This window comes from Apteryx mantelli, chromosome 2 (genome assembly GCF_036417845.1).
Source record: "Apteryx mantelli isolate bAptMan1 chromosome 2, bAptMan1.hap1, whole genome shotgun sequence".
Lineage (NCBI taxonomy): Eukaryota > Metazoa > Chordata > Aves > Apterygiformes > Apterygidae > Apteryx > Apteryx mantelli.
The window spans coordinates 107,413,265-107,438,065 of record NC_089979.1 but is presented as its reverse complement, the minus strand read 5'-3'; the positions used below and the strand labels follow the sequence as shown (position 1 = coordinate 107,438,065).

The following is a 24,801-nucleotide window of genomic DNA, read 5'->3' as shown; positions in this document are numbered from 1 at the left end:
CCTACATTTCATGTGGATGTGTTTGCTTCTCCAACTTTTTTATGTCAGTCCCCTCAAGAAACTAAAATAAAAATTCCCTTGTCCCTAATCCTTAACTTTGGAAACTACAGAAGAAAAGTGGTGTTGACAGACCCATAAAAGTCTACGTGACTCAGCTGTTTAAAAGATAGATAGAAAGCAATTACCAAAAGAAATGTTCTCTAAATGTTCATTTTTTCATTCAAACACATTCTAATAAAAATGAAACTAATATTCAAATGAGGTGTTTTGTTGAAACATGAAGTATGCTCAGGTTTGCTTGTATCTGCACTAACTCTAACCATTATGGAATAAAGTGAAGATGTCTAACTATTCTCTATCTTTTTTTTCCCCCTAGTTAATGGTCTAATGACGCTTGGATTAACAGGTAAGCTTTACTTCTAAAATTCAAACATACATTTCTCTTTTGTTCATGATAGCTATTTAAAAAGCACTTCCATTCTATCTCATTTCAATTAGTCAGCCTTCATGCATTTTTTACAACTGGTCTTGTCCATTGGTTATATGAACAGAGAGTGGCTCAGTTTTTGTAAAGATCAGTCTCAGTAGAAATGGTAAAGTTGCAGAATTATTCATAAATTTGAAACCCTTTGGCCAGGGTTTTAGACAGAAACTCTTATGTCATCACATTGTTCCAGGAGGCAGATCTTTTTCATACTATTCATACTATGAGTCTTTCAGAACCTTCCAAAACATTAAAATTCTGAAGAAATGCAACCAAAAATACCAAGGCCATGGAAAATCCATTTAAACACTCCACTGAGAAGGAGCTGGAGTCAATAGTCGATGCACATTACAATGAGAACAAGCTTGTATTCTATTGAATTTATAGGATTATAAATCAAATGATAGCTTGCTATTTAGAATACTCAGCCAGGGCAACCAGCATTGCCTAAATTTTGTAAAAGCATCCCTGCAGAATTCAAGTTGCCAGGCATACATCTGTCATATCTGGTTGTGATTTCTACCCAGTTTTAATGTTCATCTGCACATCTACCATTGAAAGGTATAAATTAAAACTGCTAGGTGAATTGCTGGGAACACTTTAATAGACAAGGTTCTTAACTATCATGTTAACTTCCAAAGGACAAAATTACACTTTCTCTATTTTGTAACTTTTACCATTTCTATTACTGGTGATAAACTGCAGTTCTGAATTTTTTGTAATGTTGATGAAGTCTTAGCGTCAGCCATAAGATCTCTGACAATGAGATGTGATGAAGTAGGTAGGTCAGAAGTAATGGGTTTATTCAGATGGTCCCAATTAGTCAGCCGTAGACCTGAAGAGGTTTGTGGCAAGTATGAAATAGCAGACTTAGGGTCTTAGATGTAAAATAGACTGTCCAATTATAGTCCTGCTGTTGTTTGAAAGTATATGGAAGCAAAGTATTTTGTTGATCAGATGTTATGGCTGCCTCTTAGCTGGCACATGGCATTACTAAGTCGGTGACTTCTCCAGCTAAAAGGATCAGCAGCTGTAGTATGAATTAAATTGGCTAGGCACTTCTTGGGCTCTGAAAGAAGAGCTCTGAAGAGTCTTCTTCATGGATTAAGCACTGTAATGTGCACCTGGTGCTGTTTTACAATCACACATCTCATTTTGAATGGAGATATTCCAGTTTGTAATCAACAACTGTATCATGTTAAGAAGTCTGAAACCAATCATCTTGCCTCTGTTTTATTGGACTAAATAGTAAGGATCTGTGCTCTGTTGAGAGCGAGAACTCTATCTGGATTCTCATCAAATGAAGACTTGCATGCTTTTGACCTTACTTCACTAAACAATATTTTTTGCTAACACAACATAAAATTAGAACATAGAAAGGGGGGAAAAGTTGTAAAAAGCAGTAAAATTTCCTGAGTGACAGCCGTAGATTATTACCATTTGTTGTTTATATAGCAACTGTGAATGAAGTAACTTTTAGATGCTGGAGGAAGAGTTTTGAAAAGGGCAACCATAAAGCAGCTCCTCCCTGCCTGGGAAGAAAGCATATCAGGTTCTCTGGAGCAGTAGACAAAGAAGCTGAGGTAGGAACAAGGCCACCAGAAATATCTCCTCTCTGCAATGTAGACGGATAAAAATGTTGGTTCAAAAATTGGTGCAAGACTTGTTTCTACATAGACTTTTTTTCTCGATTAAAAAAACGTACAAAATGATCTGTTCTTCCTGGCTTTTCTCTTAAAACTAACTATTCCTCCAGAATTCTCAAGAGGAGCTGTCTGGCACACAGATTTGTTAGGACTGTAGTTTTGTTGGGATGGATTTTTTTCTCAGATTTCCGTAGGTTTAAAGAGAAGAAATGCCAATGTTTTATTCTAACTAGTTTACTAATTTAATTTAGGCATTATATTAAATATGTTGACAAATACGTCCATAAGTAATTTTTGGTATTCTCCAAAATGTATGCATTTTGTATATAAAAGTGGAATCAAAATAATTGAAATGATAAAGGTAAAGGAAGACATATTCCAAATCAAATTACCTAATCAAAACAGAATGTTTCAGCAAAACCAAATGCCTCAGTTGCTCTGAATAAAAATTTTTCAGAATTTTAATTTTTTAAGAAATATCAAAATATTGTCTTTATATTCCAATTCAGGTGCAGACTGGATAAGTACTTTTGACTATGACTCTAAATATTGTCATCTAGTTGCCATTACATATTGTAAAAGGTACAGACTTGCTCACAACAAGGTTAATTCCTTCCTTCCCAGTAGATGGATGTTTGTAATATTAGCATCAGAAAATAGCAAATAATTCCATTAATAGATATACTGAGCAAAAGTCTTAATTGTGACCATGGGTTTTCAAGCCTTTAGTTAATAAGGTGTACAAATCTTTCTGACATAAAAGTATATTTATAGTCTTACAGTTAGTTCAATGGGACATGTCTGTATAAGCTTGAGCAGTGCTTTCTACATTGCAGGCCTGGGAAGTATATGACCAGCTAATTCCAGTTAGCTTTTAATTAACGGTGCAAGTGTTCAGTAAGAAGTTAGTAAGATTAGAAATTCAGTAAGATCAGAAAAGTGACTAGGTAGGTTTCTCTATGCAAGGTCTAAAAGGTGATATGGTAAGGTACAGTACTTTATACTAAGTTTGTTTGTTTTTTCATAAAACTACATTTTACCTATCAAGTTGTGTAGAAATTTGAATGTTAGGTTTACAGCAATTTAAGTGGCAGGCAGAATTACGTGAATGAGTTTGTGAAAGATGTATTCATGCTTCTTCTATTTCAATACTTGGGATTTAAGGTGCTTTCTGACTTTACCTAGGTGCACGTCAACAGACTAATCTCTGCAATGAATCCCTCATGTTAGAAAAGTTGCCTGCCTGTGGAAAATCCTTTGAAGAGATGATGAAGAAATTAGACTCTAAAAAATGGTGCAACCTGACAGAATTTATCATGTAAGAGTTAGTTTTGGTTTTGATACATTTTCATCTTCTTATAGTGACTGTCCTTTATTAAAATTGATCCCCTCAAATGCCAAGGACACCATAACACCTAGTAGGGATGTGCGAGTTCTCTAAAGCAGAAGAGTTTAGACATGTCTTTATTTTATCCTCACAGAGCAGGTTTGATAAATTTTAGCAATTCTGTTGAGAAAGAGGCTTTGCCCCACTCAGTGTAAAATGTTTGCCATATTTTGAAGTCAATGAATGGAGTTTTTGCCTTAGTCTTTCAGTTGCCTTCACTTCTCCTTTTACTTACTACAGGAGTGAAAGTCAGGGTAATGCTTCATAAGTGAATAATTCCATTAACAATCCTTTCCTTTGTGTCTTCTCTCAGACCGCCTCTCACAACAATTTATATTCAGTGCTGGATGGCTATTTTAGCAGTACCTAATGAAAGCCATGGTTTACCACTATCTCTAAAACATGTAAAATGTTTGTGTTCCAGATAAATTGAAATCCTCGTGTATTTGGTTTCTATTGCAGAGGGCTAAATTGTATGTAGCTCTTAAGTCCCTGCAATATGACCACATGCTCACAGAGAGAGACCCAATTCTTGACTCTAAGAGTGCAAAAAATAAATCATGTTAGTGGAGATTAACCAGTAGGCTAATGAATACTATTTGGTATTGTGTTTATATTTCATTTGTATTTCAGTATATTATATGCAACTGTTACTTAAATCCATTTTTTCTGTGAAAGCACTAAAGCAATGTGATTCTAGAATCACACTATTTTGTTTTCTTTGTTGGTAGCAATGCAATTTCCTTCTCTGATTTCTTTTTCAGTAAGATGACAATATTTCCTGAGGCATAGTTTCAGAAATCTACCTCTTGTTTGAAGTTATCCTGTCCAAATGTAAAATGATCTGTCATATTGATACTGTTGCAGTTAGTTTCTATGCCTGCCAGATAGTGCGGGGAGAGTAAGCACCACCTGTTCTGTTCGAATGACTAAAAAACTTCTAGCCTGACAGTAATGAGGGAGGCATTATTATTTTATCTCTATTCTTGTTTTGTAGTTGCTGGAAATATTTAAGCATCTTTTTCTAAAGCTGCACACTTCAAACTCTGGTCTGGAGGAAACTCATAGTAATGTGAGCTCATGTAATTTGCAGCTTTTTTGGCTTCTTGGAGCATCTGCTTCTTCAGAGCATGTCTGCTCATGCATAATGCTTGGTTTTCGGAAGTGCTGAGTACCCTCTACGCCAATTGAAATCAGAGGAAACTGCAGGTGTTCAGCACTTCAGAAAACTAGGCTCAAGTGAATTAGCTCTGGTGAAATATGAGCCAATCTGAAACAGAACACCTTCCTAGACTGGAAACTGCACCGATGCAGTACTCTGGTTTTGGGGCTGCTCCTGAGGCAGGGTAGGCACAGGTTAGCCCTTACCACATCTGTTATAATTTCCTTTAGCCCCAGATATGTGTTTGTCTCATATGAACTCCGATCGTGTCCCCTGTTTATTATTACTTCATGTTTATCATGTAGATTTTAACTGGCTGACCATCAATAGACACAACAGATAATGAAGCGTTGGACCTCCATGCTATGTTGCGGCAGTTCCCTGTGTTTCTCTGCTACTGACACCTGTATTCAAATGTCCTGCCTGTTGATAATGTTTCGTAATCTGACAGCATATTAACTACTCGGATACTATTCCCTCTTAGCACTTTTATTTGCATGCACTGGATGACACTACAGCTCAGCTTTTAAAAGGCAGTCTTAAAACACACAGCACTAGTGTGAAAGATGCATACATGCATCACTTCTCCAATTGTGGAGAAAAACAAGAGGAGATCAGTCCGTGTTATCCAGCTTGTTCCCCTTTGTGCCCTAAGGATGACAATACATTCTTGCTCCTGTCTCTATCCTGTGGCCAGATCTAGTTAGAGTGAGCTTTTGGGACACGTACAGTGCATTGAAATCCTCTTCCTGCAAGTTGTGGAATGGCTGAAAATGGGCTCTTTGGCTACCTTTCATTGAAGAAACTTGCCAATCCTGCCCTGACAGCTCAGGCATCAGTACTGGGTGGGGTGTGTTTTATAATGTGTCTGAGCAATATAACTGGCATTTCTGCCTATTGTACTCAAAATAATTTATGAACAGAGCAGACCCCTAGTTACTGCTTTCTTCTCTGTGGGTAGGTAGCAGAATGGCCCAAAGGACCTGCGAGTCTCAAGGGGTGTTATTCTGATTTTCCAGTATTTTGTGGATATTTTGAGATATTTCTTCCACCTTGCCCAAACTACTTCTTACCATAAATCTGAAGCTGTCTACTATACTCTTAGGCTGTACTAGAAAATGGTGGAACTGAATGTTTGACAATACATTTTTTCCTCATCTGAGAAGAGATTTAAGAACAAGGGGGAAAAAAAAGAAATGAGTATGTTATGTTCTTGGAAATATTGTTAGTACAGAGTTGTTGAAATTCTCCTACCATATAGAAAGCAAAGTTGTTTATGTAAGAGTGCAAATCTTAGAGAAAAGAGAAAAACAGTGCTTGTAAATAGATGGGAGAACAGACATCCACAAGAAAAGAGGATGCAGATTTCAGGGTGTGTGTGGAGTTGTATTACAGCCTTTGGTGTATTACTGAGTTCAGATTTTGTGCTGTACAGAAATATTTAAACAACAGGATAACAGTCAGATGTGCTGGAGCCTAACTTTTCTGTGATGATCATTGCAATTCAAAGTCAGCACTGGAGAAATTATTTCACAGTGAACTAGCAATAAATCAAGAGCAAAATAGGTAATCCAGATTAACTCTTTTGAAGTGGAGTAAGTGACCTTTCACACAAGCAGTGGAGAATAAGGTCCTTGAAATGCAAAGCTGATAGTTAGCACGTTGGCTAATTGTATTGTAACTTCCCAGTGAGAGAAGTGAGCAGTATATGTCACAGTGTTGACATTAAGCCTTTGGATATTACTGAGCTCAAATGATTATTTTTTAAAGCTAAAGTCATACTGTTAAAACAAATTATGCATATTATGGGAAAATCAAGACCTGTTTTGATTTCCATTTTACTTGCACAATTTCTTGATCAAAAAATGGCAGTTTCATTAAAGCTAATAGAAAAGTGGTCCTGCAGAACTGAAAAAGTATAGAAGTATTTATTCCTTTACAGTGACGGGGATGTATCAATGTTCTACAGAAAGCAAAAAATGAATTGCAGAATTCTCATTTTGCATGCATAAGCTGTGTTTATTCTATTTTCCAATATTTTCCCCCTCTTACATAGCCAGAAATTGCACTGAAATCTGACAAAGAAATGTGTGTACACCATCAGAAGAAAAGTCTTAGAATGCAAGTGCTACTAAATTTATTTAATAAATATTTTAAATTAAGTACTAGGTTATACTAGGAGCAATAATGTTAACATTGTAACACATCTAGTTACAAGTTATTTTCCTCATTTTGAAGGAAGGACTGCAATTTTCCCCAATATGATCTCCATCATAATTGTATTATAATCATAAATTTGAATTCATTGCTGATATCTTGTTCGTATTGATAAGTATCCTCAACTAATGGGATTACTTGCAGTACAGCCAAGGGTACACCTACAGGAGTCAAAGTGTTAGATTTTGCCTTTGTTTAATGCAGGTGAAGAAAGAGGCAGCATTTTGCAAGCCTTGTGCTAAAATTGCTTCAAGAGTTAAAATACTCTGTTGGAAGATTCTTCCAATGTTTAAAGGTGACTGAAGTCTCTTGAGTTCTTTTGACTTTCAATTAGTGTTAACAATTCACCTTGCCTTTGTCCTTTCTGATTGCTCTTCCCCTTTTATGTCCTTTTCATTCCCTGTACCAGAAAATTCCTGCCTATTTGTAGAGATTATTTTGTCTGAAGAAATCTGCCAATGTGGTGCTTTTTTTTGTTTATAGAAATGTGAAATGAAAATGAAACATTTTTGGAAAAATTACATTCATTTTTCCCCATGTGCAGCACCAGAAAAAAAGCCAACCTTTTCCAAGTGCAACAAGAAAAATATAAATAATTTTTACATCATATACAGTTTTTTTTTAACTTATTTCTATGACTTGTATTTGAAATTCTGTTTTAGAAGAGGGAGAGGAAAGAGAGAAATTTGTTTGGGAGTTTATTTGCTGAATCAAGTATTGATCAGGCATTTCTTGCCCAGACTACAAACTTATCATAAAGTTTCATGGCACTGTAAAAACAGCACATTTAGGTCTACCTTTAGGAATTTAACTGTGTTGAGAACAGACATTATGATTAGACATCATGCCTTATATGATAACCTTATAGGCTAATATCTTCCAGCTCACTGGAGGAACCCTGAGTGATGAGACCGCTTCTTTATTTGGAGTACTCTGATAAATTAATGAAGAAATGGCATTTCTAGCAATGGTCACTTAAAATTCAAATATTTAAGCTTGGTAGTATGTAGTCTACCCTGATTTAAGTCTGTCCTCCAGCAGTAAAATTAGTCAGCTTGGAACAGATAGGGGGATAAAACTAATGTAACTTTGTATGAAGGAAGCTTCTTCACACAGTAATTTCTGCATAGCACTCTTCACTTACAAAGATCTTGCGAAATTTGGCTCTGTATCTTATATAAAAATATAATTGTTCATGGAGCTTTCTTTTTGTAAAACCATTTGTTTATGGAGGAGTTTTAGCTCTTCCTGGTAAAGAGCTGTCCTTGATTATGGAATTGTAAATAGCAATTATCTGCTTTCTTTCACTGCTTGGCCAAACTGTCATTAGACAGCTTTGAGTGACTTCAGTTTGCAGTGACTTAATTATACTGTAAGATTTTCTGACAGCTCTGTTACTTGTTTCTTAACTTTTTTCTTAACAAACTTCAGGGCTGATTTTTATTCTTTAAAAAAGCAGCCTTTTGACTGATTTTAAACAGATGATGCTGTCATGAATAGCAACTAGTACTGGAAACCAGTGTAAGATTTTTAGCCTCCACAACTGATCTTGGCTTTGCTAGAAATGTACAGCAATCAAATATAAATGTTAAAATTTCACGTAAAGTTTTACAGAAGCACTGTCTGGAAAATATTTCCCTATTAGTGTATACATAATATTCTCATTTTTTCTGCAAGGAAATTAGGATACAAAGACTCTGGGTTATATTGTCAGAAAGTATTTGAAGGCTTAAATATGTTGGGGTCCAAGTGAGATTTTCAAATATGTTAAGTCATTTAGACATTATGAGCTTCAGTGTTTCATGCTTGGACACCAGAATATGAAAGACAACCAGAAATACCTAAATGAGACAGACATGCAAAACCTTCAAAATACAGCTGGAGATACTCATTGACAAAAGAGGAGGGGATCAGTGGTTCATAGTTTTGCTGATGCTTTCAGGTTATTCAGAAATAATCCTAAAGGCTAAGATGTGGCTGGGTAGTTTAAATGGTAGGAAACTATCATAGTATGCAGCAACTAAACAAGCAGAGACTGAAGTGTGAGTGGAGGCTATGCAGGGAGTTAACGAAGGCAGGTAGCCTTTTTGTTTACTAGAAGACTGAAAATTGCAGAAAATTTTTTATTCTTAATGTGTTATATTTTTATTATTAAGGTATTATATTCTTAATACTTATTAACAGCTGCTAAATTGGTGAAATCTGTATTTTTACTACTGTCCACATACCCACGACCATTATTAGCCATCTGGATTTTTTTCATCATGCTCTATGTGATAAGAGGCCAGTTATTAATTCCTTAAGGAAGTGACCAGATGAAGATGGGGGTACCCAGGGCGGTTTTGCATGTACCTGAAAAATTTTTGCTTATTGTAGTTGCGTAGATTATTTTCTATCATTAGCTAATGAAAAGATTTTCCAAAGAATTCTAACTAGAGCCGAGAAACAATTTTGCTAGAACAAACAGTCCCCAAACAAATCTCAGTCTCTCCCAGCCCTAACCTTTATGGAAATGCAGAACTGCAATGTGCTAATTTTAGTTCTCAGTTGCTTGTTAAGCTTTTGGCCTGCTCCCAGGCAACAATATCTCCTCTGTATCCCGTGTTACCATTTTCCAAACATTTCTGAGTGTTTTGATTAGCATTTCAGTAATTTTGAGGTCAGAGAGATGGCTGTGGTCATCTAGTCTGCACTATTGAATAATACAGGCCACAGAATCCACCCAGTAATTACGATTTTAAACCCCATAAGAGTGACTGAATATGTTATGGGAAGACATTGACTGTTAATTTATAGATATCAAATGAATACTAATCCATTACATCTGTAGGCATATTGTTCCAAATGGTAACTGCTTTCACTGTTAGAGGAAAATGTGTGTCTTATTTCTAATCAGTGTTTGCCTAACTTCAGTTCCCAGTGATTATACCTTCTTACGCCTTTCCCTGACACAGTAAATTTATAGTTACCAGAAATTCTTTATTCCCATATAAATACGTGCAAGTCACTTTTAAGTAACTTCACGTTCTCTTTTTTTGGATAAATTAAGAACAATCTTTCAAAGTCTATCATGATAATGTATGTATTCCAGACTTCTTGTACCCTTTGCAAGTTTCGGCAGCTTTTCTTTTGAAGAACGGATTCCACTGTAGAATTGAATGTTTCATCCAGCAGTAGTTTTCATAATATTATACACAGACTTAATATTTTTTTCTCTAATCCTACTGGGTATTCAGAATTTTTCTTCTGCCAAAATATGTGTATTGCATTAACTTTCTTAGCTGCATAATAATACCAGTAATACCGGGAGCATATATTCTACAAACTATACATGATGTTAAAACCTTCTCAGGGTGACTGGTGTGATGTACCAGTATTATGTGTTTCTAGATCTATCATCTTGCATTCTCCAGTGTTCCATTTAGATGAGTCCACATTCCTAAGTGATTCAAATCAGTCTGTGTACCTGTAGACACATCTTCTTTTCCTCCTGAGCCATTTATATACTATCTACATTTTTAGCAAAAACTGTTTTGTTTTTTCACATGATTGATTAAGATACTGGGCCATCCTTGAATGGTGATTCCTTGTTTATCATTAGTTTTCAAGTTACATTTATTTTTAATTCATGGGCTACCATGATTTTTCATAATATTTTTAACAGAATGTTTTAAGACAATGTTTAATAAACATTCAGTCCTTAAACATCAATGAATGAAATACAGATTATAAGGAAGCAGACAGTATCTTCTCAAACAAAATTCCCAAAGAATTAATTTGAAAAATCCAGAAGAAATTATTACAGGCTCCATGTATGCATTTCTGGTTGATTAGCTGTGATGATAAACACTATATAGGTAAGAAATATAAATCTACATAGCATGTCAATGCAAAAAGTTTTAGTACAGATTTATTACCGAAAAGGATACATATTTAAAGAGCTCTGATTAATTTGAAACCTTTACTTAGTAGGTGATATCAAGTCTTGCTACATTAACTTTAATCTTAGCTATTGGTTAATCCTCCATTGCATTTCTTAAAGGCAAAGAGTTATACTACCTTTATTTCACAAGGGCATCCAGTAACTGCATTCAAAGACAACACTTATACAGAAAAACTGAACAAATTAACCAATGTTATAGTACAACCCAGTTAACTACCCTGACTTTATCACATCATTATATTTAAAAATAAAGTGTATTTTAGCAATAGGGCTAATAATGATGCTGACATTTACAGCTATGGAGGAGGCCTGCTCTTTTTGTTGACAGACCACCAAACACCTTCTCTGTACAGAAATATGTGGACTTCCTCATCATTGATTTGGGCTTATTTAAATTTTTCCATATTAAAATTCTTAGGCTGTAGAAATACAGAAAAATAATCCAAGGGGTAACTTTTGAAAGAGTGAAGATGACCATAACATATTTAGCCATAGGACTTTTCCCTTCTTTGATTCATCTCTTAGAGTTGATGCTTATTTTACTGAACTGCCAGAAGGATCCTGATTTAGGATCCTCATTAAGCAAAAGATGGACATTGTGTGCCTGGGGCACTGGACACCAAAGGCCACTAAAGAATGTGACCCTACCACCATTGCTCAAGCAAATATATCAGGAAATCAAAAAAGAGGGCATGATACTGCTTGACTCAGAGTTACCATACAAGCATGCCAGCTTGGAGTTCATTGTCTAAGGAGTTCATCCCCAAAACAGTTTCTCATGGGAACAAAACAAACTATGGCATGCTTTTCTGCAGCTAATTCGATAAATGCAATAACTATTAATAATTCAAGATAACAAAAAATAGCGCTGAATTGCAATTCCCAGTGTTTGAGTCCAATAACCAGTTCCTGAAGGGAGAGACCAGCCCCACGAAAATTTATTTGCTATTGGACTGAAATTGAGAAATGTAGGGTTTGATTGTTATCTTTGTCCTCTGATTTAGTCATGTGTCATCTATTTCAGTGTAAGGCATTCTGTTATTTCCAGGCTACGTTGCTAGTGCAACAGTCATCTTGCAAGTGTATAAAGTCACATACCTGTTACTCAGGGGAACTCCCAGCCAATCATTCTGTATTGGCCAGCTAAGCAATAACTATGAATTGAAAGGCTGAGAGTGAAATGACAATTTATGTTTTGGAAGGGAGTTCTGGCAGAGTAATGCATGTAACGAGAAGAACCGGTTTCTCTCTTTTGGTGAAAGAATTAATTGTAACAGTTTTTCCTGCGGTCCCTGCATTTCCTTCTATCTCATCAAGCCTATCTTTGTGGCTCAGAGATCCCCTCACGTTGCTGTGGGAGAATGGCTATGTGGCACTGCTCTCTAATTTCTGGAAGATGTTAGAGTTTTTATTTTTCTACACATTCAAATTTGCGTCCTTACCAGAAGAGAAGAGGGCAAGATCTGTCTTTAGCTGTATGTCCAAAGCTGAGTCACATCATTGTAAGTGTTTGTGTATCTGATGGAATTCTGTTTTGTTATGAGCATGATCCGAGGTATTGTTCCCACATTGATCAATTATTTTATTTTCTGTGCAGCCTCGGTGTAGCTTTCCCAGAACCCTTTACATCAAAATGAATTATATAAACAGAAACTTCAGTCATACTGAAAATGATGAAGGAGTTCCACCCATGTCCTGTACAGATGTCGAAGATTTGAAAAAGAAATTAACAAAAAAGATGTGTATGACTAGAGCCAAATTTGATCTAATCTTCTGGAAAAATATCCTGAAGTTGTTGCTCAATTTTAAAGTCAATGGGAGTTTTGCCTGTATTACAATTTCACCTAACTAAACTAAACTAATTATAAAAGTAACTAGTTTGCAGAGGAACATGGTCAAATATTAAAGAAAAGAAAGCAGGAAGACATTAAGATTAGTTGGAAAACAAACTGTGAAAGAAACACAGTGCAAGCCAAGACAAAATTATATGTCTCCAGTTCTTAAAGCTTTGAACTAATAAACTCTGATGGCTGAATGTGTTATAAGAGTCCTCCAAACTGACTCATTTTTTTGGTCAGTTGTATAGGCTTTTTTCATCTTCCCCACTGACTGCTGCAGGAAGTCTGATCTAGATCCTGATCAGTGATTGCATCCAGCTGCTAATATCAGAACATCTATAGAAGAGAAAAGTACCGTGAAAATCTCAGAGAAACCACTGGGTTTGTTTTGCAGCTAAGGTGAGACAATGATTGATGTGTAGATAAGATAATTCTTTCCTGTAATGACATGCATATCTCACAGTTAGAAAATGGATAGCTTTGGCTTATTCTTTTCAAGATTAGCAGTGAAGCCTAAATTCAGTTTTTTGTCATGTGATTTTCTGGCATGAAAGACAGAAGGAAATAAAAAAGTTCAGTTAAATGGGAGCATGGTATTAATAAAGATGAGCTTTTGAAATGCTCTGTGCTCTTCTTTTGGTGTGGAGTGTTGGTCCTGGTCTGGCACAGACCTGGTACCTACATGCCTGCAACTAATGTTAGCAAGACACTTCTGAACATGCAGATCCAGTTAATAGGCAACAGTTAATAGGCTAGCTACTGGGTCCTGAGGTACCTTGAGCTTCTACAACTGGGGCTGCCTGGAGCTGGACCTTTGAGTAGCTGGCACACTGTGATTTCAGATCCAGAGTAGTACTGATTAAAGGGAGTCCCACTGTTCCCCAGCTGTGCCATGTGGGGGTAAGTGTGTGTATTTGCATTAGGATTTATATTCAGGTAGACAGACTAGTACATTGGTTGTGCCTCACCTTAGACAAAGTCGTGGTAAAACACTGCAAATGAGGAACATGCTTGCACAACAAAAGCTTGCTGTGTTGTTGCCTGGTCTCCAGATTATTTTCTATAATGTTTTTGAGTAACTTTCTGTATGTGTTTGAAGAGTAACTTTTTTTTCCCCACCTGGAGATTTTTTGGGGAAGCGCACCAAAATTTCTTATTTAGCTTGCTATAGGCCCTCCCAGTTTTGTCAGCCCAGACTTTGTAGAAGAAAATGTTCTTCATAAGCTTAGTGTCTCTGTGAAGGAAGGTTTCAGAAACCTGCACTTTAGGTGGCTCCATGTCTGCATGATTTATTTACAGTAAAGTGTTTGATGCTCAGGTATAGAAAAACAGGGACTGTTGTGCTAGGATGCTAGCTAGCATTTTCTTTTTCTTTAGTTGGCTGGTCCTGCCCAGTTGTTTTATGTTATGATGGATACAGATAGAAGCAAGCAGCATAGGAACACAAACCTTGGCAGCAAAAGCAAATGCTTTTTTTAGCAACATGCTAAGGGGGACACAGCTAGCCAGAATTATTCCTGGGTGTGGTGAAACCTAGAGCATTAATCTTGCATTTGTCGGGAGCAGTGCTGAATTGGAGAAAGACAGCCTCCACCCTTTGAATCTTCCAAGTGCTGTTGGCATTGTGAGCCTACCTGACATCTGCCTTCCTCTGAGTTTCCCATACAGTTCTAGCTGCTCCATTTTTGAAACTCTCAATGAAGTTTAAATTCTGATCTTTTATCCTTTCTTCCTTTCTCTTTGCCTCCTTCTTATTTGCCTCTTCACATTTCAAAACTTACAGTAATTTTGTATTAAAAAATCCTTCTAAAAGTTCCTAGAGGGCTTGGTAGCAGTGGCAAACACGAGCTGGTACTAATTACCCCCAGGAACCTATTATTTTCCCTCCGTGATTCATGCCTTTCTTTTCAAAAGCAAAGAAAAGCAGCTTATAAATCAGTTAGGTGCTAGCAAGTAAAACAATGGAAAAGAATATCATATTTGAACAATTGTGTTGCCATCATGCTGATGACTGACAATACCATTTTTTTTATTGCAAGAAGAATAATGTTTGCCATGTATTATTTAAAAAATTGAAAATAAAAGAACACTACTGCTTGTGAAATCTCACTAGTTTGCCAGACATGGGGCCAAGCTGAAATTATGTACATTTACCTGCTGTTTGGAATTAGCCATTCTAGCTACAAAGTAAATGTGAAGTTCATGTTAAGACATAGCTTTTCCCTGAATGAGACTGTATTAGAATATCTTTAAGAGGAGCTACATTTCAGGTGAATCTCCATTACTTTCATATCAAATATACTTGATTTGTTTTATATTGTACAAATGAGAGTATGTCCTGATGAATGTGAATAAAGTGGTCACTTTGAATTCAGAGACCGGGATTATTTATCAGGCTAACAGCAAGAATAGTCTATTTGTTACCACATAATTGCTTTCCTCCTAATAGATGCAGAGGCTGAAATATGTTCAATACAATTATAATTTTTCTCCTTACTACACAGGTGGGGGGAAGATATTTCATAATGCAGTAGACTATGAATATTGGACAAATTATTTCAACCATCAAAATGTCTACAAGAACATTAATAGGCATCCATTTTTTTTTGTCCTAAACAGATGATTTCTTTGGAATATTGACTGTTTCACTCCCACAGTTGTGCGGGAACTGGAGACCCAAGTCCCTCCTAGGCATACTTATAAGCCACGTGTTTTCAAATTACAAGGCAGTATCACAAGGTGAACATGCAGCACTGAGAGGTTATATTTTTTGGTTATTCTCCACAATTGTTTACTGAATTCTATAGGTGTCTCTTTAGCTTTGTTCTAATTTTGGACGGCTAGGACTTAAATAAGTGATTTACAGAATCACAGAATAGTTGGAGTTGGCAGGGATCTCTAGAGATCATCCTGTCCAACCCCTCTGCTCAAGCAGGGTCAGGTAGAGCAGGTTGCCTAGGACCATGTCCAGTTGGGTTTTGAATATCTCCAAGGATGGAGACTCCACAAGCTCTCCAGACAACCGTTTCCAATGTTCAACCATCCTGACAGTGAAGAATTGTTTTCTGTGTTCAAGTAGAATTTCCTGAGTGTTCCAGTTTGTGCCCATTTCCTCTTGTCCACTGGGCACCACATTGATAAGATTCTCCCCCGCCCCGAGACTTCTCTTCTCTAGTCTGCACAGTCCCAGCTCTCACAGTCCCAGCTTTCTCATATAAGAGTTTTTCTGGTCCCTTAATTGTCTTTGTGGCCCTTTGCTGGACTTGCTCTAGTAACTCCATGCCTTTCTAATACTGGGGAGCCCAGAATTGGATCCAGCACTCCGGATGTGTCTCACCAGTGCTGAGTAGAGGGGAAGGGTCCCCTCCCTCAGTGTGCTGGTCATGCTCTTCCTAATACAGCCCAGGATGCTGTTGGCCTTTTTTGCCATAAGGGCACATTGCTGGCTAATGTTCAACTTGTTGTCCACTAGGAACCCCATGTCCTCCTCTGCAAAGCTGCTCTTGAGCTGGTTGTACCCCAGCCTGTACTGATGCAAGGGGTTATTCCTCCCCCAGAGCAGGACTTTGCACATCCGTTTGTTGAACTTCATGAAGTTCCTCTCTGCCCATTTCTCCAGCCTGTCAAGGTCCCTCTGAATAGCAGTGCAACTGTCTGGTTTATCAGCTACTCCTCCCAGTTTTGTGCCATCTGCGAACTTGCTGAGGGTCTGCTAGCTCCCGTCATCCAGGTCATTAATAAAGATGTTAAACAGTATTGGTTCCAGTATTGACCCCTGGAGGACACCACAGTCCGTGGTCTCCAGCTGTACTTCATGCTGCTGAACACAACTCTCTGAGCCTGGTAGTTCAGCCAGTTTTCAGTCCACCTCACATTCACTTTCAATCCACATTCACTGCTCTTCCTCATCTACCAAGCCAGTCATCTCATCATAGAAGGCTATCAGGTTGGTTGAGCATGATTTCCTCTTTGTAAATCCATGCTGACTACTCGCAGTCACCTTCCTGTCCCTCTTGTGTCTGGAAACCGTACCCAAGATTTGTTGCTCCCAGTCACCTTCCCAGGGATTGGTGTGAGGCTGACCTGCTAGCAGTTCCCTGGTTGCTCCTTTTTGCCCTTCTTGAAGATAGATGTGACATTTGTTTTTTATCCAGTCCTTGGGAACCTCTCCTGATTGCCATGACCTTTCAAAGATAATTGACAATGGCTTCGCAGTGACACTGGCGAGGTCCCTCAGCACTTGCGGGTGCATCCCATCAGGGCTATGCTTGAGGTGATTCCACTTCAGCCCCATTTTGTTGATGAAGAGGTCCCTTCTGCTTACATCAACCCAGATCTTTACATCGACCCTTTGATTGCCAACCCCTTCCACCACTTCCTTCCTTGGTCATTATCTCCCACCCTCATCATTCCTACATTACATGGGATTCAGTTAAAAGTCTTTTTATAGAAGTCATTGCTGTGAAAATGAAGTCCGTGTTTGATAATTCCAGGTGAGAGACTGAATACATATATGGCTTTGGACACTCATTTCAATTTTTTTTTATCTTTAGTGCAAAGTTATGGCAATGCATACCTAAATCAGTCTGCTGTGGCCACCTTACAAGATGCAGAAAGGTAGCAAAAACATTTGTGAACATCTAAATATGACTTCTGAATTTTAATGCTATATTAAGAACACTGCTATTTATGAACCTCTGAAAACCTACAGACTATTTTGCTTATAAATGCAAGACTATCACTTTGTTCTGCAGCATGTTGTAGAAATAGCTATGCTACAAACTAACTAAGCCTTATCAGTTTTTCATCTGATGCTAATTTGGGGGTTTTGCAGGCTCAGACACTGAGAAATCTTGCTTTTTGCAAAAAAAAAAAATTGCTTTGAAGAGCTTCTTTGAGACCATTAAATGAGTTGAATGAATAGGATAGAGGGAAATTGGCCAATCTTTTGGGAGTCTGCTGAATTAAACACACAAACTTCCAAAAGATCAGATTTGGTAAACCAAAACAATGTTATTAGTTATTTATACCACAACACACGTTGTAATTCCAGTCTACAGAAGCCTTAACTCAGGAAAACTGTTCCTGAGGCATGGAGAGAAGAGAAAATGATTGCAATTTGTTCTTCCTCAAAGCTAACTGTTTCTTTCCCATTAAACCTGTGGAGACTCTGGGTCTGACATTGTGATAATGATGACTGTATCATGTCAAAATAGTGTTCTCTTGCTGCCTGTTCTCAGTCTCTCCAAGGTTAGTGAAGAATCAGACCTTCCTGTTCTTCCAGTTCACTCCATTCCACTTTTGCAAATTTTTGTAAAAGATTTAACTTGTATAAGAAAAGAGAGGGATTTTCTGAGCCTGCTACTGACTAGGAAGAAAAAATGACCTCTTCATCACTAATAGCTGAAAGCTCATCGATTCTTAATATCAGATTCCAGTTTTTCAAGTGTTTTTTTTCAGCAATTTTTGACATGTTACATTTATTTGATCATTGTTTTAAAAAAAAAGTGAAATCTGATACTTGCTGTTTACCAAAAGGTCACCCATGTAAATATTGATAATTCCTTCTTAAGGCTCTGAGAGAGTTTTCAACACTGGTGAAGTTAAGGTCAGCAGAAGTCACCAGTTATATTTCTATATTAGCATGGCTGCTGTAAGACAAGCTGATATGTGCCACAGTAGATGCATCTGACAGATGGCTGGTACCTTGCACCTGCAAGGTTGGATCAGTATGTCAGTGCTTTCTTTACCAAATTACCTAACAAATAGTTCAGGATGGAACAATATAGTAATCCTAATGAGTAAAATTGCTTGCAAAGAGAATGTAAACCATTTAGAACTGATGTTGGAAAGCACTTCCTAATGAAATCTCCTGTCTGTCAGCTGGTATGCCCTTTCAACAGCTTGCATGGCCTATTTGAATTTTATTATAGCAAGATCGTAACAGAAAACAATCTTCATGGAGCTTATTATAAAAGATCATATTTAAGTATAAGCAATACATAAGATGTTTGTCTAAATTTTTTTGGTGGTAAAATAATACGGCATAACTGATAGACTGGTATCAATTAGGCAATGCAACTATCAAGCACAGTATATTTTTAGAGGCAGTGAAAATGAAAAAGAAAATAAATCTGTCTTATGAAAATGAATACTTGATACAGACTTCTGTGGTTCTTCTGTTTTGTTTTGCAAGACAGTTTCTACATTCTTGTTTTCTAAATGAATCAGCCACAAATATATAATAACCCAGATTAACTCAGCAGGGAAAAAAGGATTTTCTTGCTTCAAGCTACATGTGGTATTAGTCATGTGGTTAACTGTTGACAGCACAACGAGGTATGAATTAATACTACCCATTTGTTCTGTATTCAGGGCCTTGTTTCAATTATAGAAGTTTGTTATGTAATGATACTTTAAAGTATTTTAGACTGTTAATTGACAAGGCTCTGGCATTTGTATTTACCCTTGCAAAACAATATATAATTCAGTGTTGGAAAGCAGTTCTCAGACAAGAAATGCAGTGTTCTGCATTCTTAAAGAGATTAGTCACCTTTTTCAGGCTATTGTATAGTTTGCAAAAGGAAGATATGTTGCTGCATTCATTGATGAACTTGATGAAAATGTATGAAATGGCTGAAATACTTAAGAAAAATGATACCTAAGGGTACAGCAGCTTCATAAAATTAAGGATTTTTTTTCCATGATGAGAGCTGAATATATAAAGAAGAGTAGAAAGAACAAAGAAAGTGTAAGGAGTAGAAAAAACAAAGGTCCCAAAGACATAGTGCATAAGTGAACAATTAAGAACACCATTCTTTTCAACTTCCAAGGAACTGATATTTTGTATTTCTCTTGGGTGCACAAATTGTGGGATTGTGAGTTAATCATTGAGCCCCTGAGTTTGAGTTTTTGTCCAGGAAAATAGATTAAGAAGCAGAATAATCTTAAAGTGGTCTATGTTATGTGTAATTTATCACATTGCACTGTAATTTATCATGTGGATATTTGCATCATATTCTTGGGAGTACATATACCTAATACATATCTATACTGACATGTAGTATACAGGTGTTAGGTATTAATATTATTTATTATAAAAAATAGGTACAAAAATCATTGTATCTATTTTCACCTACAAGTAAGATTTTTCCTGCTTTTGACTGTTGACGTGCAAGGAACAGATTTTTCTTTTTGCATTCAAAGTGAAAATAAGACAATGATTTCTTTTCATCATGCAAAGAGGAATTAGATAAGGCTCAAAAAGTAAATATACTACTTTGCCAGTCACAGTACTTAAAAATTAACAGAAGTCCACAATAGCTTTCTTATGGCAGGGGCTAGTAATCTTTTGCAGGTGATGGGCTATATTACACTGCTCTTTCTCAAATTAAGGTAGAGCAGGAGCCAGGAAGATGTTGGTGTAAAAACAGCAGTGTCAGGAGCTGAAAACCAGCTGCCTCTCACAGATGAATCTCTCAAGATGCCATGTCTTCCTGCTCCTGATCCAGAGCCAGTCTTTTTGAATGTCATTCAACATCTCCTGCCATAGTATTTTTTGCACCTACTTACGAGGTTGCTGACCTGTCCTTAAGGAATTCCAGGGAGTGATGCACATTCATGTCTTCCGTAAACAAATGTAGAGAAGGGGTAGGGACAGAGGCCCGCCACAGTTTGTCTGTGTGAGATGTCAGCACAGGTTAGAGAAACCACTCAGTGCAATAGGAAGTTACTTAAGAAGAAGGCATATGTCTTTACTGCCATGAGTAACTGTTTTTCTTGCATTTGGAATAAATTGGAGTGGGGAGAGATGATGATGACTGGAGGAAAAATATGGATAATATCCAAAGGATATTAGTGTTCTATTAAATATTTACTAAAGTGTTTGTGTACAGTACCCTTGAAACAACAGCAAAAAAAATCCACCTCTGATGTACAAGGTGTACAGCCTGTACCTTCAAAACTCATGTTCAAATATAATATTGTACTTAAATAATAGTTAAGCAGTATTTTTCTATACACAACTCTTCCCCATCAGATTTTTATGCTGTTTGTTAAATTTTTTTAATGTTATTACTGTTCCTCTGGTTCTATGGATAATTTTTCATGAATTTTGGTCTTGTTTATGAATTGTCCAGGGACAGATTGGAATTTTTAAGAATATGTTTGTTATTTAGAACTGCAGAAATCATCTGCTCATTAACTAGTCTAGTAGATTATATGATTTGAAGTTTAAGATCTATAATTAGTCACCTGATTCCTGACTCATTATTTCATTTCTGATTGGATCAGAAAACAACTACAGCTCTTCTCCCAAAACAAATGGATTTTGTAATTATAGGAATTTTATCTGTGTATGCAAAATCTATTTTTCCGTGAATAATCAGACAAAATCTCCTTTTTTTGGAATGCTTACAAAAACTAAGTAAGGGTGTGAAATTATGGTGGAAAATTCTACTTAGAAGCAGATGAATTATTTTCATATTTTAGTTATTTTTCACTCTGTGCATATGCACCAGTGAATACTTCTCAAAGTATAAACCTAGTTGACCTGTGATTTATATTTTACAGCTGGATATCATATACTTTTTGGCTTTAAGCAAGTTTCAGTGCAGGACCAGCAGAGAAGATGAGCCCACTGCTTTCCAGGATTCTCATCTCTTTCATGCTTGGGTTTTTGAAGGAGGATACACACTGGAAAATGCTAATGGTTTCCTTAATGAGACTGAAGGGCTAAGAGCAAAGCTGATAGCAAAGCAGAATTTTCAGATCTTAGCCTGGTTTTGCCTTTGGCTTGACATATTGTGAAATAAACTGAGTTGAATAGAGAAATAGCTGATTGTAATAGAGAAAAAGCAGATGAGGCAGCAGTAATTCAGAGACTGTGTATCTACGTTTTTCGGCACTGAGAAATATTTATTAGAAATTGAAAGATAGTCTAGTCATTTGGATTTGTATTGCTTTCCCTCACTGAAATTTGCCTGAAATTTTAAATGTAAGATTTCAAATACTGATGGGTATAGTGACACAAAAGCATGTGATATGTTTGCATGTCTGCCCCAGAAATATGTCATCTCCTTTCTTGAGAAGCCCGTGAAGATGAAGGTATTCCAAACCTTTGTATTAATTGCCCACGGTGATGACAGAAGTTTTGAAACTGGATCCACAAGTAAGAAGTGTTAAAGTTTCCATTTCATTTACAGAAACACAAGCTTGATACCTTTGATTCTAAGGGGTAGGTATGTAATGATGCACACTACTTGTGGTCAACTGATCTTACTTGATATATATCTGTGTGGTCAGGGAGACAGCACACATCTTTAAGGTCAGGGTGTGCCCTGGCATGTTGTCTGACCAATTATATTCTTACCTAGGGGATATTTTAATTGTGCAGTTGACAGGAATTGTCAGGAATCTCATACCTTAACCCTGTTAAATTCTGAACCATATCTCATTTTTTCTCCTTGCCTTCCTCCATTTTGTGTACTGGTGCTTTAAATATTAGGTGCCTCATGGTTATGTGTTTCTAGAAAAGTTAAAAACCCATTTTCTAATGAAAATGCTCTAAATCCAGATATTACTTTGAAGCAGAGGGGAAAGTTTGTGTTAAAGATACCATAGGTCCACATAGAAAGTGTTGGTAAGCTTACACCAGACAACAGGAAAGTGAGACACTATGGATTAGAGGAAACAGGAAAGATGTCTGATGAGAGCTGGAAACACAGGACATGGGTTTTGACAGAGCTGTTTGATAACTCTATTCAAAGTGCATTTTTTAGAGCTCAGTATTAAGGACTAGTCACACTGATGTAGCCACTCCGCATGTCAAGTGTTTGGGAAAGCAAACTGCAGAGGGGAAACTAAATCTCCATATAAAAGCAACTCTTTTGGAGCAAAACCTATGTGAATCTGTGAAAATTCTGTATTTTATTTTTACAGTAGTTGCATGTCAGCCTTGCAGGTGTGCATGTGAGGGTCTGCCTTAAGAGGGAAAAGAACTTAAAGTGGATGCAACTCCTCAGCCTTTGTGAGGATGTGACTACTTAGGAGGTTCCTGAAGTAGGCAGAAGCTTGAGAGCCTTTCTCCAACAGCTCTTTTGATTTATTCAGTTCTCTTTAAAGAGAGAATTGCATCTCTCAATTTTTCTTAACAAGGAATGTTGCTCCTGCTGCCACCTGCTCTGATTGTGGGCACTGCCCACAGTGCCTTTGGAAACTGAGCAATGTCCACACGTGCATCAGAACCTCCTCCATTTTCAGTGGACCTATTTATTTTTACGGAGATATTAGTCATCAGTTGAAGCAGTTTTTATCTCCATACATAGTGAAAGAAGGCCATGGACTAGTAGATCATGTAATCAAAAAGTTTTTTTCTAGCAGCAGTCCCTCAGTTCTTTGAAGCAGATATTGTTCCTTGGCAGATGAGCTTTTCTAATCACAGGCTTTTTGGTTATTGTTAGTAGATCCTGCCAGGCAGTAATGTATTACCTGCTCTCCATGAAAAGTATTCAGTGGTTGGAGACTGTTAAATGTTAAGTGAAAGAACAGGCTTCTGCAGAAATTCTGTTTGCTATAACCTGTTCTCATTATTGGCTGTTCTAATTCCTGTTCATTAAAGATATGTCTAACAAAATTATAGCATATGATAGCTTGAATAAAATAACAATTCTATATACTGTCCTTGCTGCCAAACTGAAAGTTTATTCTGTTTGCTGTGCATTGAAGATACTTGCTACTGGTAAAATTCTCCCATTCCAGAGAAAGCAAAAAACTGTTAGAACATTATTTTTTAACGTTCTTAAGAAATCTTTCTTTTCCTCACAAACCTGTGTTATATCACGCAGGTTTGGAAGTACTCAGTGTTTTTATAAAATTTCTTTTGCATTCAGACCCATGTTGCCGGAGTCAGACAGATTAAGTTTCAAAGTAACACTCCAGTATGAATTAATTAGGCTGATTTTGGAAGGGAGGGTTGTTTCTTTTTCTTAAAGAAGAATAAATGCTGAAAAGTATTGAATTTTAATTGTTTAGGATAATGCCCTTGGATCAAGAAAACTTTGTTCTCACTCTTAGGATATTTAATATAAATAATGAAATGCTCTGAGCCATTGAGCTATCTTGTGCTTTTGTACATTTTCTCCTTTCACCACCCTCCTAAGCTATATTTTTGTTCTCTGCAGACTGTTAGCAAGCAAATAGCTACTCATGCAGGAAAAGTTCATGCATACATAGCCAGCTGTTTGGCATTTCACCTGGGAGGTAAAGAACAATGCTGAGCAGGAAGTAAGTGACAAGCGTAAGGAAAGAAACCATATATTTTAGAACAATATGAATTCAATGATTAGCCTTCATGGATGTTGTTTGGGATCCTTTAGTTTTGTTGTCTTGGACCGTGCTTACTTGAAGATATCAAGAAGTATGTCAAATCCCTCATCCCTCTGCTGTTTCATTTATTTTCAGTTTTGTTTTTTTCTAAAGAAGATGGGGGAACAATAAAAGTCCCTGAAACAAAGAATGTTGGTAGTCTTGTACAATCGTTGCTATGGCATTCCTTAGACTTTCCGTGGTATTGCTTTGAACACAAATGGGATAGGACTTGATTGATAAGAAAACTTATCACCTGTCTAGATGATGTGAGTCTTCCTATTCTTGTTTCCAAGAAGAGCTGAAAACACATGACTCTGCAGAAGCATGAAAAATGTGTTTACTAATAAAATGGGATGCTCTCTATTGGCTACGGTTCTGCAAATAAGATCTGAATTAGTCAAATGACAGCAAACAGGTTTTCTTCTTGCTCATGTGAGTTATGGCTTCTGGAGCTGGAAAAGGACCCCTGATCAGAGTTTCCGAAGAACAGACATCTTACAGTGGACAGGTCCATGTAAAAGCTTCAGCGTCAGCTGCAGTGTAATGTTAGCTCAGCTGCCCTCCTTTAAACCAGATAGGCTGGAGATGATACCAGTCCACTCACAGGAGAATGAAGCTGAGCAAAGCTGTCTGCAGAATGGGGATAGATTAGCTTGTTCTGAGGTGCACATTGGTAAGGCTAAACTGTTTCTAATATTCAGGCTGGCTAATTGAAAGTTACTTTGGTATAACTGTATTGCACTGCATTGGTTTAGTG

At 37.0% G+C, this 24,801-nt stretch overlaps 1 protein-coding gene across 1 annotated transcript in view; it reads left to right on the top strand.

The window, feature by feature from the left end:
• The window catches only part of RAMP3 (receptor activity modifying protein 3), a 58,110-nt gene that overhangs the window by 18,659 nt on the left and 14,650 nt on the right, over positions 1-24,801 (top strand). Inside the window, exons 2-3 of the mRNA XM_067291197.1 lie at positions 377-406; positions 3,316-3,448. Of these exons, the coding sequence (XP_067147298.1) occupies positions 377-406; positions 3,316-3,448 (163 nt within the window). The remainder of the gene's footprint in view (positions 1-376; positions 407-3,315; positions 3,449-24,801) is intronic.